Here is a 13,935-nt window from a genome sequence, read left to right as displayed (position 1 = left end):
TACTAACATCTTATTTATATAGATTATTTAGAAGGAAAAAAAATCCCCTAATCTTCTGTATGTTGGATCATGTGCCTATTAATTGTATCATTCAATTTTATCTAATCTTATATATACTAACGTGGCTCTATAGTCTATATATAATTTTCTTAAGGAGAAAAACAAAAAACTACTATTCAAACCTAATTTGATCATTGTCTATATAAATGCAATATCAAATATTAATATAAAGATATAAAAAGATTTTTCAATCCCTAAATTAGAGGAAGCTGTTACCTCTTGTGGCGGTAAACAGGCACTACAAATTGGGCTAATAGTTTAGGGGAATTTTTCTTCTCACTCATATTTGTATAGGTTAAAATTACTTTAAACCTTCAAGTGTTGAAGACTTAAGAGTGCTAATTAAGTGTTAATAACACTAACACAACTCTATTGGGAGCTTCGTTCTTCACACTTCACAGAATCAGGTAACAATAATCTTTCAATCCCACTCTTCCAAATAACAACAAATTATGTATGCTTTAATTATTTTTTTTTAATTTAATTTAATTATTTCTTTGTCTGTGAGTTTTGTTTTTGGATCATACATACAGCGCCACATGCAGTTCATTAGTAGAATAGAAGATACTATAGATTAAAGAATCATAAACCTTTTGTTGTTTGCTTTGATTATGTGCATAATTATCCAGTTTTCAACCGAAAGAATTCTAAAAACGTAGTTCTTAATCTTATAATTAAATGATGAAGAATCAATTGAGTCATAAAATATTAATTTGTTGGTGAATGCTATCCTACCATCTCTAAAGTAACATGTAAGTTATCATCTTTTAATTGGGTGTTTATTTTAACCTGAGTTACCTTCTTTACTCTTTCGTTGCGTCTCCCAAGCATCACTGTCTCATTGGTGTTTCGTTTTCTCTTCCCAAATAATTCTTTTAGAAAAGGTACTATAACTTTCTCTAATTGTGTTTACTTCTCCTTTCGTTGTTATCATTATGTCTCCCAAGCATCACTGTCTCATTGGGCGTCTTATTTTTTCTTCCCAAATCATTCACTCCAATTCTCTCTAATTAAGTTTACTCCTCCCCATTGTACTCCTTCATCGTTGTCGTTACGCCTCTCAAACATCACCATCTCATTGGGTGTCTTATTTTCTCTTTCCAAATCATTCTTTTAGAAAAGGTACTTCAACTCTCTCTAATTATGTTTACTCCTTCCCACTCCTTTGTCGTCGTCGTTGTGCCTCCTAAGTATCATCATCTTGTTGGGTGTTCTATTTTCTTTTTTCCGTCCTCGTCTTCTAAGATATTATGAACTCTCATGAGATTAAAGTAACTCAAATTAAAATAAACACCCAATTAAAATATAACATATAAGAGAGGATAACTTACATGTAACTTGCCAATGAGTAATAGCTCAAATGGCATAATCTTCTCATACTCATCTAAGAGGTTGCGGGTTCGAATCTTCATATCTTTGGTAAAAAAAAATAATAATAACTTACATGTAACTTTTGAGAGAGTAAGATAGCATTCACCATTCCCTTAAAATATTGTTTCTTAACAAATTTGTTTAAAAAACCGTAAATTTGATGCTTTTTTTAATATTGAAATTCACTTTTAATTTGATTTTTTAATTAAAATTATATCAAACAATTAGCCATCTATAATTAGGGTCAATGTCTTCTGGAAAAAAGGAATGAAGGGTGGATCAGGATATGGAAAGAAATCATGATACGTTTTATTTTTTCCATTTTGGTAATTAAAGAATTCATGAAACGAATTTAATCGTAAAATTGTATACAAAATTTAATTAGTAGTCCATGAATTTTCTCCCATCATCTTTATTCCCAAATGGAATTGATCCTTCTTTGGATGTAATTAATTCTTTCAATAAATTTTATTTTTTACGAAAACAATGTTATTATAATAAATCACGGTCAAGATATTTTATAGATAATACTTATCATATTATTTAATGGGTTTAATTTTTATGCACGGTGTAAAACGTTTTACACAATTGTGTAATTTCAATAACCTTTTTTTCGATGATCACGCGGTTAATATAAAAGATAATTATTTATTAATATAATATTATGTGATTAGATACACTTGTATAAAAATTAAATTATTATTTAATTAGACTAAGTGATTTTGATAACATTTTCGTTTTACAGGATTTGAATTATTGTGATCTAGGTCTTTGGGAGTGGAACTTCATTCTTCATCAGTGCTCTCAAACCCTTGTTTTGTTGGTATGTCTCTGGCTTCTATAACTAATTCTTGAATACATAATTTTAAGAATAATTTTGTATCTTATAGAAAAGGTTTTGATGGAAACTCAGGTGAAGTCGACTCCACGTGAAGTTGATATCTGAGAGCCGTTAGATAAAAATTTAGTCAAAACAGTCAAATCATCTAACGGCTCTTAGGTATCAACTTCACGTGAAGTCGACTTCACCTGAGTTTTCACCAAAAGGTTTAATTTCATAAAGAAAATTTAAAAGCCTGTTAGGTATACAAACACAACAACTAGTCGATAGTTGACAACTTCATCTATAAAAGATTTCTATTCCGAAAATCCTAGAGATTCGGTAAAATCTGTTTTCGAATTTCCTTAAAGTATAAATGATTCAAATTCGATTAATTCTTTTTTATACTACACTCTTTAATATTATTATTACTATTATTAATACATTTTATTTAAGATTTGGTTTAGTAAAATTTTTTAAAGAGGTGTTTGTATTTTTTTTATTATTTGAAAAGCACAAATTTTTCATTTGTTTTTTGTAATTTAAAAAAATTATGTGTTTGTATTTATAACTTTTAAAAAATGCAAGTGTTTTTGAAAATATCTAAAGTTGAATTTTTCAAACATAATTTATAATTATCAAAATTAAAAATTTAATATAATTTTATATATTAATTAGTATTTAAATTTAATTCTTATATTAATATCTATTATAATATTTTTAAATTTTAAAAAATATTTTATTAAACGTATTTATTGTTGTTCGTATTTATTAAAAATTATTTTTAATTACTAATTTTAAAAATAGAATTTTACCAAATCAAGCGTAATTAGAGAAACCAAAACCTCTAAGTAAATCTTTATTTTCTTTAATCCCACACAATAAAAAAAAGTAAGCATTTGTTTTAAGAAAAAGGGGTAAAAATCCTATCTACTATATCTTTATCTTTACAGGATTCTTGTCAACAACAATAGAATGTGATTCTTTAAAGTACAAAATCAAGACAACCTTCAATTTAAGAAATAGCCTTGAATTTTTTCCCAAATATATTTTTTGAATATAATCATTATTATTTTATTTATACTTAAGATATTACTCGCATATTATTAAATACAATATGAATCTCTAATAAAAAAATCAACGTGCGAGCTAATATCTTTTAAACAATATCATTCTTTTTTTTAAATTTGTTTTTATTTTAAATTTTAAACTTTAAATTTTAAATTTTAAATTCTATTAATCTTAAATATCTAAAAAATAATTTTATAATAAAAATTAATTAGTATTGAACAACTAAGATAGCGTTTAGAAGAGAGATACAGAGACAGAAATTAAAATAAATTTAAGAAATAATAATAAAATTCTAATTTAATTTGCACAAAAAATATAGTTGGAACTAATTAATTGAAATGAGATTATTTTAAGTATAAATATTATTAAAGTTTTTGTCTCTTTTTCCAAAAATAATAAATTTCAGTCTCGTGTGTCCTTACTTTTTGGAGGTACTAAGATACTGAAATTTTAAAGATAGAGACTGAAATTTTAATTCCACTCTTTGAATCAACAAATATAATACTAAATCCCAGTCTCCCAATATCTCAAAATAAACGCTACCAAAAAATTAATTTTTTATACTTATATCTATCTAATTACAAAAATATAATTTATATATCAAAATCAATCACTAATATAAAATATATATTAAAATATAAAATACACATTTAAAATAAATTAAATACCATAACATATATATTTATAAATAAATATATAATAATTAATTTTAATAAATAATTTTAGTGTACATATAATATAATTAATTCCCTTAATATAAGATACGATGATGATTATATTCAAATACCCACAACTTTCTTTTTTTTTTTTTCTTTTTCTTCCTAACTATGCCAAAGATTTTTCTTAGAAGGCAAAGAAAGAAAGAGAAAGCAAGTAGTTTGTTCCTGAATAGCTGGAAAGCTATGAAGCATCTAAACATGGCTTATGTCATGCCCCCCTTCATTCCATCGCCGCTTCAAAACGTTGACCTTCAAACTTTTTTTTATTATTTTAATTACCAAAAAAAAAAAACGCCTTTGTTTACCATTAATCCGTAGGTTACTCCATTTGACTTTACTCCACCAAAAAGAATTTAAAAATCAAAACCCACATTACTTAGAAAAAACATGACATTAATCTACCAATTTATGAGCATGACTCAAAACGTGTGACAAAGAAAATTCAACTTCACGCTATTGATTTAAATTTTAAAGAAATATTATTAGTAAAAATAATTAAATAAATATCTTATAAGTAATATATATTGTTTAATTTTAATTCAGATATTTGGATAAGATTTCGATTACTACTTTCTCGAATATACATTTAACTTAAAATAATTGTAGTTTAATATGTTACTTACTCTGCTGCATTAATTAAAAGATATTATACTTTTACAAAATCAATTAGATAGGGAAGTTAGATTTGAAAAAAAGGAATTAAAATCTTGTATAAAATTAACATTTGAGAATTATAATTAATAATCCTAATTAATTAGATTGGACTCACTCTCCTCCTTTTCTATATATATAAATATAAAATTCAGTTCAAGTTGTTCTCTCTCTCTCTCTCTCTCTCTCCCTCCTTTCATCTAATTCTTCCACTTACCCTTTTTTTCTCTCTCCTCTTTTTAGTATTTTTCTGCATAAAGTTGCAGACTTTGGCGTCTCCTCTTTCCCCTTGAGGCTCCAAGTCAGTGAATTTTTTCATGGTAACCATCAACACCATAGTCTTTGATATGCATTATGTTCTGAATTATGATGGTTTTTCTGTTCAATGCGTCAACTACTATCATATGCTTCTTTGTTTTTTTGTTTTTTTAATTCTATCGTGAAATTAATTTGTTTACTTTTCCATGTAAAGCAAGAATCTTTGTTTAATGGGGTTGTTCCTTTTTCTCCCACAAGGCATGATAACATTCTGGATTTGTTCCACCAAAAAAGTTAAAAATCTTCACCAATAATTTTAGCTAATATTTGATTTTGAAACCGATTTGATGTTGATGGCTTGATGGCTATTACTTATTATTGCCTCATTATGATTATTATGATCCTTGTTTTTTGATGCGTGGTAGGTGTTTGATGTTTTGTGTCACAGATGCCAAGTGTTAATCCTGACCCAAGTGACAAAGATGCTGAGCCATTTGTTGAAGTTGACCCTACTGGACGCTATGGTAGATACACAGAGCTATTAGGATCTGGTGCTGTGAAGAAAGTGTACCGTGCATTTGATCAAGAAGAAGGTATAGAAGTTGCATGGAACCAAGTGAAGCTGAGAAATTTCTGTGATGACCCTGCCATGGTGGATAGGCTTTACTCTGAGGTGAGGCTTCTGAGAAGCTTAGCACACAAGAACATCATTGCACTCTACAGTGTTTGGAAGGATGAGAACAAGAACACACTGAATTTCATCACTGAGGTTTGCACAAGTGGGAATCTGAGGGAGTATAGGAAGAAGCATAGACATGTTTCATTGAAGGCACTTAAGAAGTGGTCAAAGCAGATTCTTAGAGGGTTGAATTATTTGCACACTCATGAACCCTGCATCATCCATAGGGACTTGAATTGCAGCAATGTTTTTGTCAATGGGAATGTTGGCCAGGTAAATCTATTTTCCCCTCAAATTCTGGTTTTTTATTTTTCCTTCAATTATTCATTGATTGCGTCTTTCACAAGTTAAAAATAAAAACTTTTCAAAAAATTGGAGCAGTATCCTTTGATTTTATACATGTGTAGGATCTAAATATCTAACTTCAACAAGGCACGGTGTCTCATTTTAGGTTGGCAAAAATGGTCAAACTATATACCTTAAGCTATTGTATTACGTATCTTAGCCCCAAATTAGTCCCGAAATCAGCCACGTGCACTAAAATAATCCGCCGAAATTCCAATTGCACCAATTACGTATCTGAAATTGGTGCAATTGGGATCTGGAAGACTATTTTAGTGTAGGCGGCTAATTTCAGAGACCACTCTAGGGTTTATCTCTGAATATTTTTAATCTTCTACCTAACTAACATTCTTTTGCTTATGGGACTCTTGGTGTATGATTATATCAGCACGAACTGTGCAATTACTTTGTCTCAGTATCAAATTAATAACCAAAGTTCCAATCTTATTAGGTTAAGATTGGTGACTTGGGTTTGGCTGCAATTGTGGAGAAGAACCATTCAGCACACTCGATCCTCGGCACGCCGGAATTCATGGCACCGGAGCTATACGACGAGCACTACACGGAACTGGTGGACATATACTCATTTGGGTTGTGTGTATTGGAGATGGTGACACTTGAGATTCCTTATAGTGAGTGTGACAATGTTGCAAAGATCTACAAGAAGGTTTCTTCTGGTGTGAGGCCAGATGCACTGAAAAAGGTTAAGGATTCAGAGGTGAAGGCATTCATTGAGAGGTGCATTGCTCAACCAAGGGCAAGACCTTCTGCTTCTGAGCTTCTTAAGGATTCTTTCTTTGATGAACTTGAAGAAGATGATGAAAATGATGAAACTGATTTGTGATTGTTCATGCTAAATTTTGTGTTCTATGTCAGATATAAAAAAATGTTCATGTGTTTTTCTTTACTTTATTTTTTTTAATATAAAGTATTCATTTTTCCCCTTTTCCTTTTCCTTCTAGTTTCTGTGTCAATTTGTCTCTTGGCTAAGACCAAGTCTCTTTTTTTTGGGTAGGGTGTGAAATTTGATAAATTTGAACATGGCTTAAAGTAGTTCAACCTAGGGAAGGTTTGATTGGTGATGTTGTCATTTTATAGATTTTGTACATAGGAATTTCTTACTTATAATGATATATAGTTTTCTGTTTTTAAATTTCAAATATTTCATATTAGAAGTTTATACAACAATTGTAAACCAACAAATAGTTCTAAGATTTTACTTATTGAACATATTTTGCATTGTAAACCAACGAAATGAAAAAAATAATTTGGTTTGGAAAATCAAAAGGTTTGTTTCTAATATCAAGCACCTTATCATTGACATATTCAACTTTGCAAAATAGGGCTTGAAACAATCAAAATAAGAAAAATACTCACGGACAACAATCCAACGATGACTCGGTCCCAAAATTCGAATCATCTTTTTCTGAATATATTCCTTACCGTCATTCAAATTCAAATATCGGCCACCTCCTAACTAAGATAAGATAAGATGGCCAAACCTATATAAAAGGGAGTCGCAAGTACGTTATACACACCCCTAAAACTCTACTTTTAAAATCTATTCTAATTTGAATGTCGAAGTGTCCTTACAAGTTACCCTTCACCATTCGCCCGACTAGAGACCGTAAAGCTTATCAGTCGGACAGCTGTGATTCCCTATATTCCAAGTAACTCACAAGCAGTATGGAAACAAGCAATTCAAAAAAAGAAAAATTAATTTTCTTCATATGATTTGAAAGTCAGAAAAAGAAAAGTCAAATGTATTTATTATTTAGCATGATTTGAGCAATATGATGATACTTGTGTCTTGTGGACAGCATACAGAAGATAACTAGCACAAGAAAACTGAGCTGTTTTCAGAATTTAAAATGTGGGACAAACGGCTATTGGGAATAAAGCTACTAATTAAGCTTAATAGTGAAGAGATTTATGTGTGAACCTAAAAAGGGGGCATATGTAGAATATTTATTAGTGGTGCAATCCCACTCAATGTTGTTGGGAAATTATTTCATGGACCCCCTTTGGCCTTGTGATTTGTGTGTGTATGCCACCAATGTTTTTTTTTTTAATTTCTTTGCTCCTTAAAGCAATAAACACTATGTATATTGCCTTTAAAGTTTTGTTAACCCTATATCTTGGGTGGTTGGTTTTCATTTTTTAATATTCTTCTTTCGATCTTCTTTTTCTCAAAAGTGTGATACTACATTTACAATTTGGTGACTATTCATTTCAAATTGTTTTCACGTAAATATGATAATTAAAAATTGTAGATGATAATTTAGTTAAATATGTTAAATTATGAGTTAATATTTAAATTAACCTTTGTAGTTACACTCACACCTCAATCTGGTCTCTAATTTTTTGACATTCAATTTGATTTTTCAACTTAGTATTAATAACTCAAATTAGTCTCTGAATTTGTTTTTGTCACATAACGGTTAATGATATGTTGAAATAGATTGATAGCTTCTACTGACAGCTTATTTGTCCGTTTAAATAAGTATTGGGTTCGAATCTTGCCTTGTCATGCAACAACAGCAACAGACCATTAAATGAAGCTCAAATTCACGACGGATTAGTGATTGACTTGTCGAATTGAGGGATACCGTGAACAACTAAAAAAAAAAAGTGACAATTGAATCTTTTTTTTACCTTAATTTGTTCTTTACAAAGCATTTAAAATTATAATTCTAATTTTACTTAAAGATTTTAAAATATTTAGGTTAGAACCAATTTTTGAGTATTATCTCATCAAACTATTTATTAGTTCTCACTTGTTTTTTTTCGTATAAAGATAATTTTAGTGAGTGATGATCTTACAATTTATAAAGAAAAAGAAAATGTGATTCAAGTTTTTGACAAAAATCATGATAATAATTTTGGCAGGCTATGTGACCACGTCTTTGATGCTCAGCCCACTAAGCAACGATTGGCTACCAAGACCAAACCAAAATGTACATTACACCTACTTCACTTGATCACCTCTAAACCCTAAACCATAAACCCTAAACGAATTTTTTTTTTTTTTTTGTGACTACTTTACCTCTAGATTTGATTGAATTATAGGAATCTTGGTTAGGCTAATATTATATGTACAATTTTTGTGTATTTGTTTAATATATGATTTTTTGTTTGTTCGATAAATAAAAATATTTGTCAAACATTTAAATAAAATTGGAGATAAGAGAATGTAGTCCATGAAAATGAGTTAATTCCTAAGGAAGGGTGCCCATAAGATATTCAATTAAATAACAGTTATTGGTGTTATGTGTTGGCTCTTATATTAATATTAATTTCTTCGTTGTCATATCATATATATATAGCCTATGGTAGTGGAATATAATAAAGATTATTCGCTCAAATATGTTCATATATGTTACTTGAAAAAATTGTGTCAACATACAGGTTTATACGATATGACTTAAACAGAACTTGATGCATGGTTACAGAATCCAATACATATAGATATAATAAATAATAAAATAAAACATTATTTTAATCTTCAAAATAAAATTTAATTTGATTTTTAATATTTTAAATATTTTATTTCAGTCTCAAAAATTTTAAATAGATTTAATGTTATCCTACCACTACAAGAATTTGACAAATTAACGACGGATTTTTGTGAGAAATATTTTTTGTCACTAATCCGTCACTAACTTACAAGAAATTAGTGAGGTATTAACGACAAAATTAATGAGCGGTCACAAAATATCCGAACTTGAGAAAAGTGAATGATTAGCGAGAGATTCACGAGTAAGTTTGTTTCTCGCAAATTGACTTTTGTAGCTAAAAAAAGAGCGAGAAAAATTTTCTCGCTAATTTGTCACAAATTAATTAGCGAGTGACAATGTTCTAGCAAATCAATCACTTAGGGATTCAATTGAATAAAAGTAAAGTAGTGAGGGATATTATTGTCACTATTCCGTCGCAATTGTTTGATATACAATTAGCGAGAAACAATTCACACACTAGTTCGTCGCTAAATAAACTTTGTGCAAAAAGTCTAATTAGTGAGGAACAATGTTACTAGCTAATCCGTCACAAAGACTTGAAATACATTTTGCGAAGGACAATTTCCTAGCTAATTTGTCACCAAAGTTTTTATTTTTAGCGAGCAACTAGTTTCTCGCTAATTTGTCGCATAATATTGTCAAATTCAAAATTAGGATAGCGACAGAAAATAGTCGTCGCTAACTCGTCGCAATGTATAAATCATTCAATTAGGGAAGTGTTCCTTGCTAATTAGTCGCTAAAGTGGAAATACGGATATTGAGCACCTAGGACCTAAGTAGCGAGAAATTTGCGACCGTTTAACAACTGACATACTTTGTTCGCTGATTTCAAGTCGCTGATTAGCGGGCGAAATATATTTCTCGCTAAGTTGTCGCAAGTTTAGTTTAGCGAGCGACTTGACAACTGCAATTTCGCTGCAAAGCAAAAGCTATATCCTATCTATTTTGTAGCAAATTACTCGCTAATCTTGTTGGAAATTCGTCGCAGAGTTATAACAAATCCAAAACTAACCGAGAAAATCTTAGAAGTAAGTGATCGCAATTGAGTCACTAATCAAAAGCTTATTTAGTGAGGAATTAGCGACTGCTTAACAACTGATAGACTTTTCTCACTTATTTTATGTTGCTACTAATTTGTGAAAAAAAAAAACGTTAGTCCTTATTTCATTTTGCTGTAACAATCTAAGTTTTTGAAAAAATAAAATTAATATATTTGTTAAAAAATTTATTCTAAGAAAATTATTTTACTAAAAGTAATTAAATAAAGCTTTATGATATATATATATATATATATATATATATTGAAGCTTAAAAGTAATTAGGAGTCATAAGTAATTTTGATAATAATTGAAATTTAAATTAATTAAATTTTTTTTAAATATTATCTTTAGTATAATTGGATATTTGGTATAATTAAAATTGATTATTTTATATAATTCAAAATCAAGTTTTGGTAATAGAAAAAGAATAAAGTTAAATGATTTAAATTAGATAATAAATATTTCATATTTAAACTGTACTTTATAAAGTATAATTATTCTGTTTATTTTATAATTTAAATTAAAAATAATTATTTTAACTCAGTAATATCTATAACAATATATAATGGTAATACATGGATTTGGTGTCTAAAATTTCTTTCCAATATTACCCTTTCTAATTAACTTTCCACTTAACGTCAATTATTCGATTTAAAAAAACTTCCACCAATTTCTCTCACTTTATAATCACGTTATTAGAATAACTTTGTACTTTTCATCCACATCGTCTTCTTCCTTATTCCATTATCTTTTCTCGGGTCTTCATCTACTTTTATTAATTCTTTTTTATCTCTATGTATCTTTCTCCAATTTATTAAATCAATTATGTATTGAAATATTTTTATTTTTTTGACTCCAAAAGATTGTAAAAAGATAAACGACTCATAATTAAACATGCCAAAAACTCAATTACAAATTATCTATAAAACCTCTATTTTTAATGATACTATAAAAACTGATTATATTTTTTTAATAATTTGTGAGTGATGTCAGGTAGTATGAAATATGTTTATTTATGCTATATTAGGTCATGGTCAAGTAAGATTGAGAGAAGATAGAATACACATTTTTTGCAATTATATGGTTTACATAGATAATAAAGAATGAAGCGATTTTCTAAAGAGAAAAAAGTATGCTTAATCAAATTTTAACTGAAAAATAAATTGTTTTATCATTTGTGAGATTTAGAAGAGATAAAGACAAGGGAAAAAAATTAGTCTTAGTTTATATAGTTTAGTACTCACTACATACTCTTTAATATTGTATTCTAATTTTTAGTCTCGACTTTTAAACAACATAAATAGAGAATTCATTATATGCATACATGTAATTTTTAGAAAATAAAATTATGAAATGATAAATTAAATTTATGATTTATAATATCATTTAATTGATATATACCATTAATCATTTATTTTGTAATTTTTCTAAATAAATATATTAATTTTACTGTCATTATATTTTTAAAAATCGTATATGCAGTTAATTTTTGTGATAAGATTATGACACTAATATTTGAAAATAAAAATGTAGCAAGAAGGAGAAAAGGAATTGTAGTAAAAAATCCAATATATCAAGGATCAAGTTGTAATAATAATCAAAGCTTTTTTTTTCTAATATATTTTTTTCTTGCATAAATAACAGTTAAAAACTGTAAAGGTGTAATTTAAACTTTTTAAATAAGTAACTAAATCTAATATTTCAACTTAGAGTTTGCTACTACTAGCATTTTTTTAAAACTATTTTTATATTTTTTTTAAATACAACCAAACTACAATATTTTTATGTTTATTTAAGACATGGTAACATTTGATTATTTTACTATAATTATTTTGAGATTTTTCAATCAATACTTACTTTGTTATTTTTTTTAAATTTAAAATAACAAATTATATTACTTCTTTATTCATGTATAAAATTATTTTTATTTTAGGTTCTTTACATATTCAAATTACAACTTTATTATTATGTTTATATTTCACACAAGCTTGAGGATAATAATATATTTTTTCTCGGTAACATAACGTACTTATGAATAGATAAGTTTAATTTTGAAAAATAATTTTTGATTACATACTCACATTTCATCTCTATAAGAATATTGCATAAATAATAGAAAATAAGTAGATAATATACATGCTAATTTAGATAATCAAAATAAAATAAAATAAGTAGAAAAAATATAATTTAACTTTAAAATTCCTTAATTAATTTTTCACACTACTTTCATTTTAAATAATTTTTTTATATTTTCATATTAACTTATAACTTTAAATATAAAATTATAAAAAAGTAAATTTATTTAGAATGAAAGCAATGTGATTAAGTGTAATTTACTTAGATATGATTAAAAATTAATTGAATACTATATACAGTAAAAAATTAATATTATTGAAGGATAAAACTAAAATTTATTTTTATATATCGCTTTTTGTCCCCAACGTTTTCGTCCTATTTAAGTCCCTAATATTTCAAAATCATTTTAATTTTGTCCCGCCGTCAATTCTGTTAACGAATCTCTAACGGCACGATAATATTGAGTCAATTTTGAAGTTAGGGACAACTTTGGAACTTACCCCAAACGTTGGAGATAAAAATGATACTTTACTCAAAAAAATATGAAACTTTCAAGATAAAATGAAAAGATGTGACATTATATGTATTAGATAATTTAAAAAATACTTATTATAGAGAAAGTTAAAAATATTCTGACCTAAAAAAATTATTTAATAAAATTAAGAGAGAGAGAGTTGAAATTTTGTAACTAATAAAAAAGAATCACCACTATCAACCTATTAAATTTGAGTAATATCAAGTGATAATTAAGAAATAAACCAGAATGATAAATTTAAAAGTTTTTTTTATTTTCTTTTATATAGTGTTTTACTTTAAGTAATTACTTTTTATGGATAGTATTTAAATAACAAACAAAATAGTAAGAAGATTCGCATTAGTTATAAAAACTAATATCATTCTTATAGTACAATCACATTATTTCAAAACATACAATATGAAATAATAAAACATAGTTTAACTAATGTGCACAATAAAACAAACATAAAACTGCAGTCAAATATGAAAAGTAGTGACAATCTTCTATTCTAAGGTATTATATTAAATTGTAATTTAAATTTATAATTATTAGTTAAAAATTTACAATAATATACTATTTTTATTATATCAGTTAAAAATAATATATTTTGATACTATTTTTTAAGGCTACTAACATTAAATTTTGATAATTTGAACAAAAACTTTTAATACTTTGTCTTAATTTTTTTTAATTGATCAATAAAATTACTTAACATGCACATCAAGAAAAAAATTATTATTTTTATACATCTAGATATTTAAAAGACATAAAAATAAATTCTTTTAATAACACTTTAACAACTCATAAAAATTA

At 27.0% G+C, this 13,935-nt stretch overlaps 1 protein-coding gene across 1 annotated transcript; it reads left to right on the top strand.

Moving 5' to 3' along the window:
* Nucleotides 1–4,852: 4,852 nt before the first annotated feature.
* LOC107609615 (putative serine/threonine-protein kinase WNK11) lies at nucleotides 4,853–7,124 on the top strand. The gene is made up of 3 exons (XM_016311626.3): nucleotides 4,853–5,012; nucleotides 5,399–5,902; nucleotides 6,423–7,124. Exons 1-3 carry the CDS (start codon nucleotides 5,010–5,012, stop codon nucleotides 6,813–6,815), a joined length of 900 nt encoding a protein of 299 aa, XP_016167112.1. The 5' UTR covers nucleotides 4,853–5,009; the 3' UTR covers nucleotides 6,816–7,124.
* The last annotated feature ends 6,811 nt before the right edge of the window (nucleotides 7,125–13,935 follow it).

This window comes from Arachis ipaensis, chromosome B7 (genome assembly GCF_059453495.1).
Source record: "Arachis ipaensis isolate K30076 ecotype BB chromosome B7, ASM5945349v1, whole genome shotgun sequence".
Taxonomy (NCBI): Eukaryota; Viridiplantae; Streptophyta; class Magnoliopsida; order Fabales; family Fabaceae; genus Arachis; species Arachis ipaensis.
The sequence above is the reverse complement of the archived record's forward strand: the minus strand, read 5'-3'. Positions and strand labels throughout refer to the sequence as shown.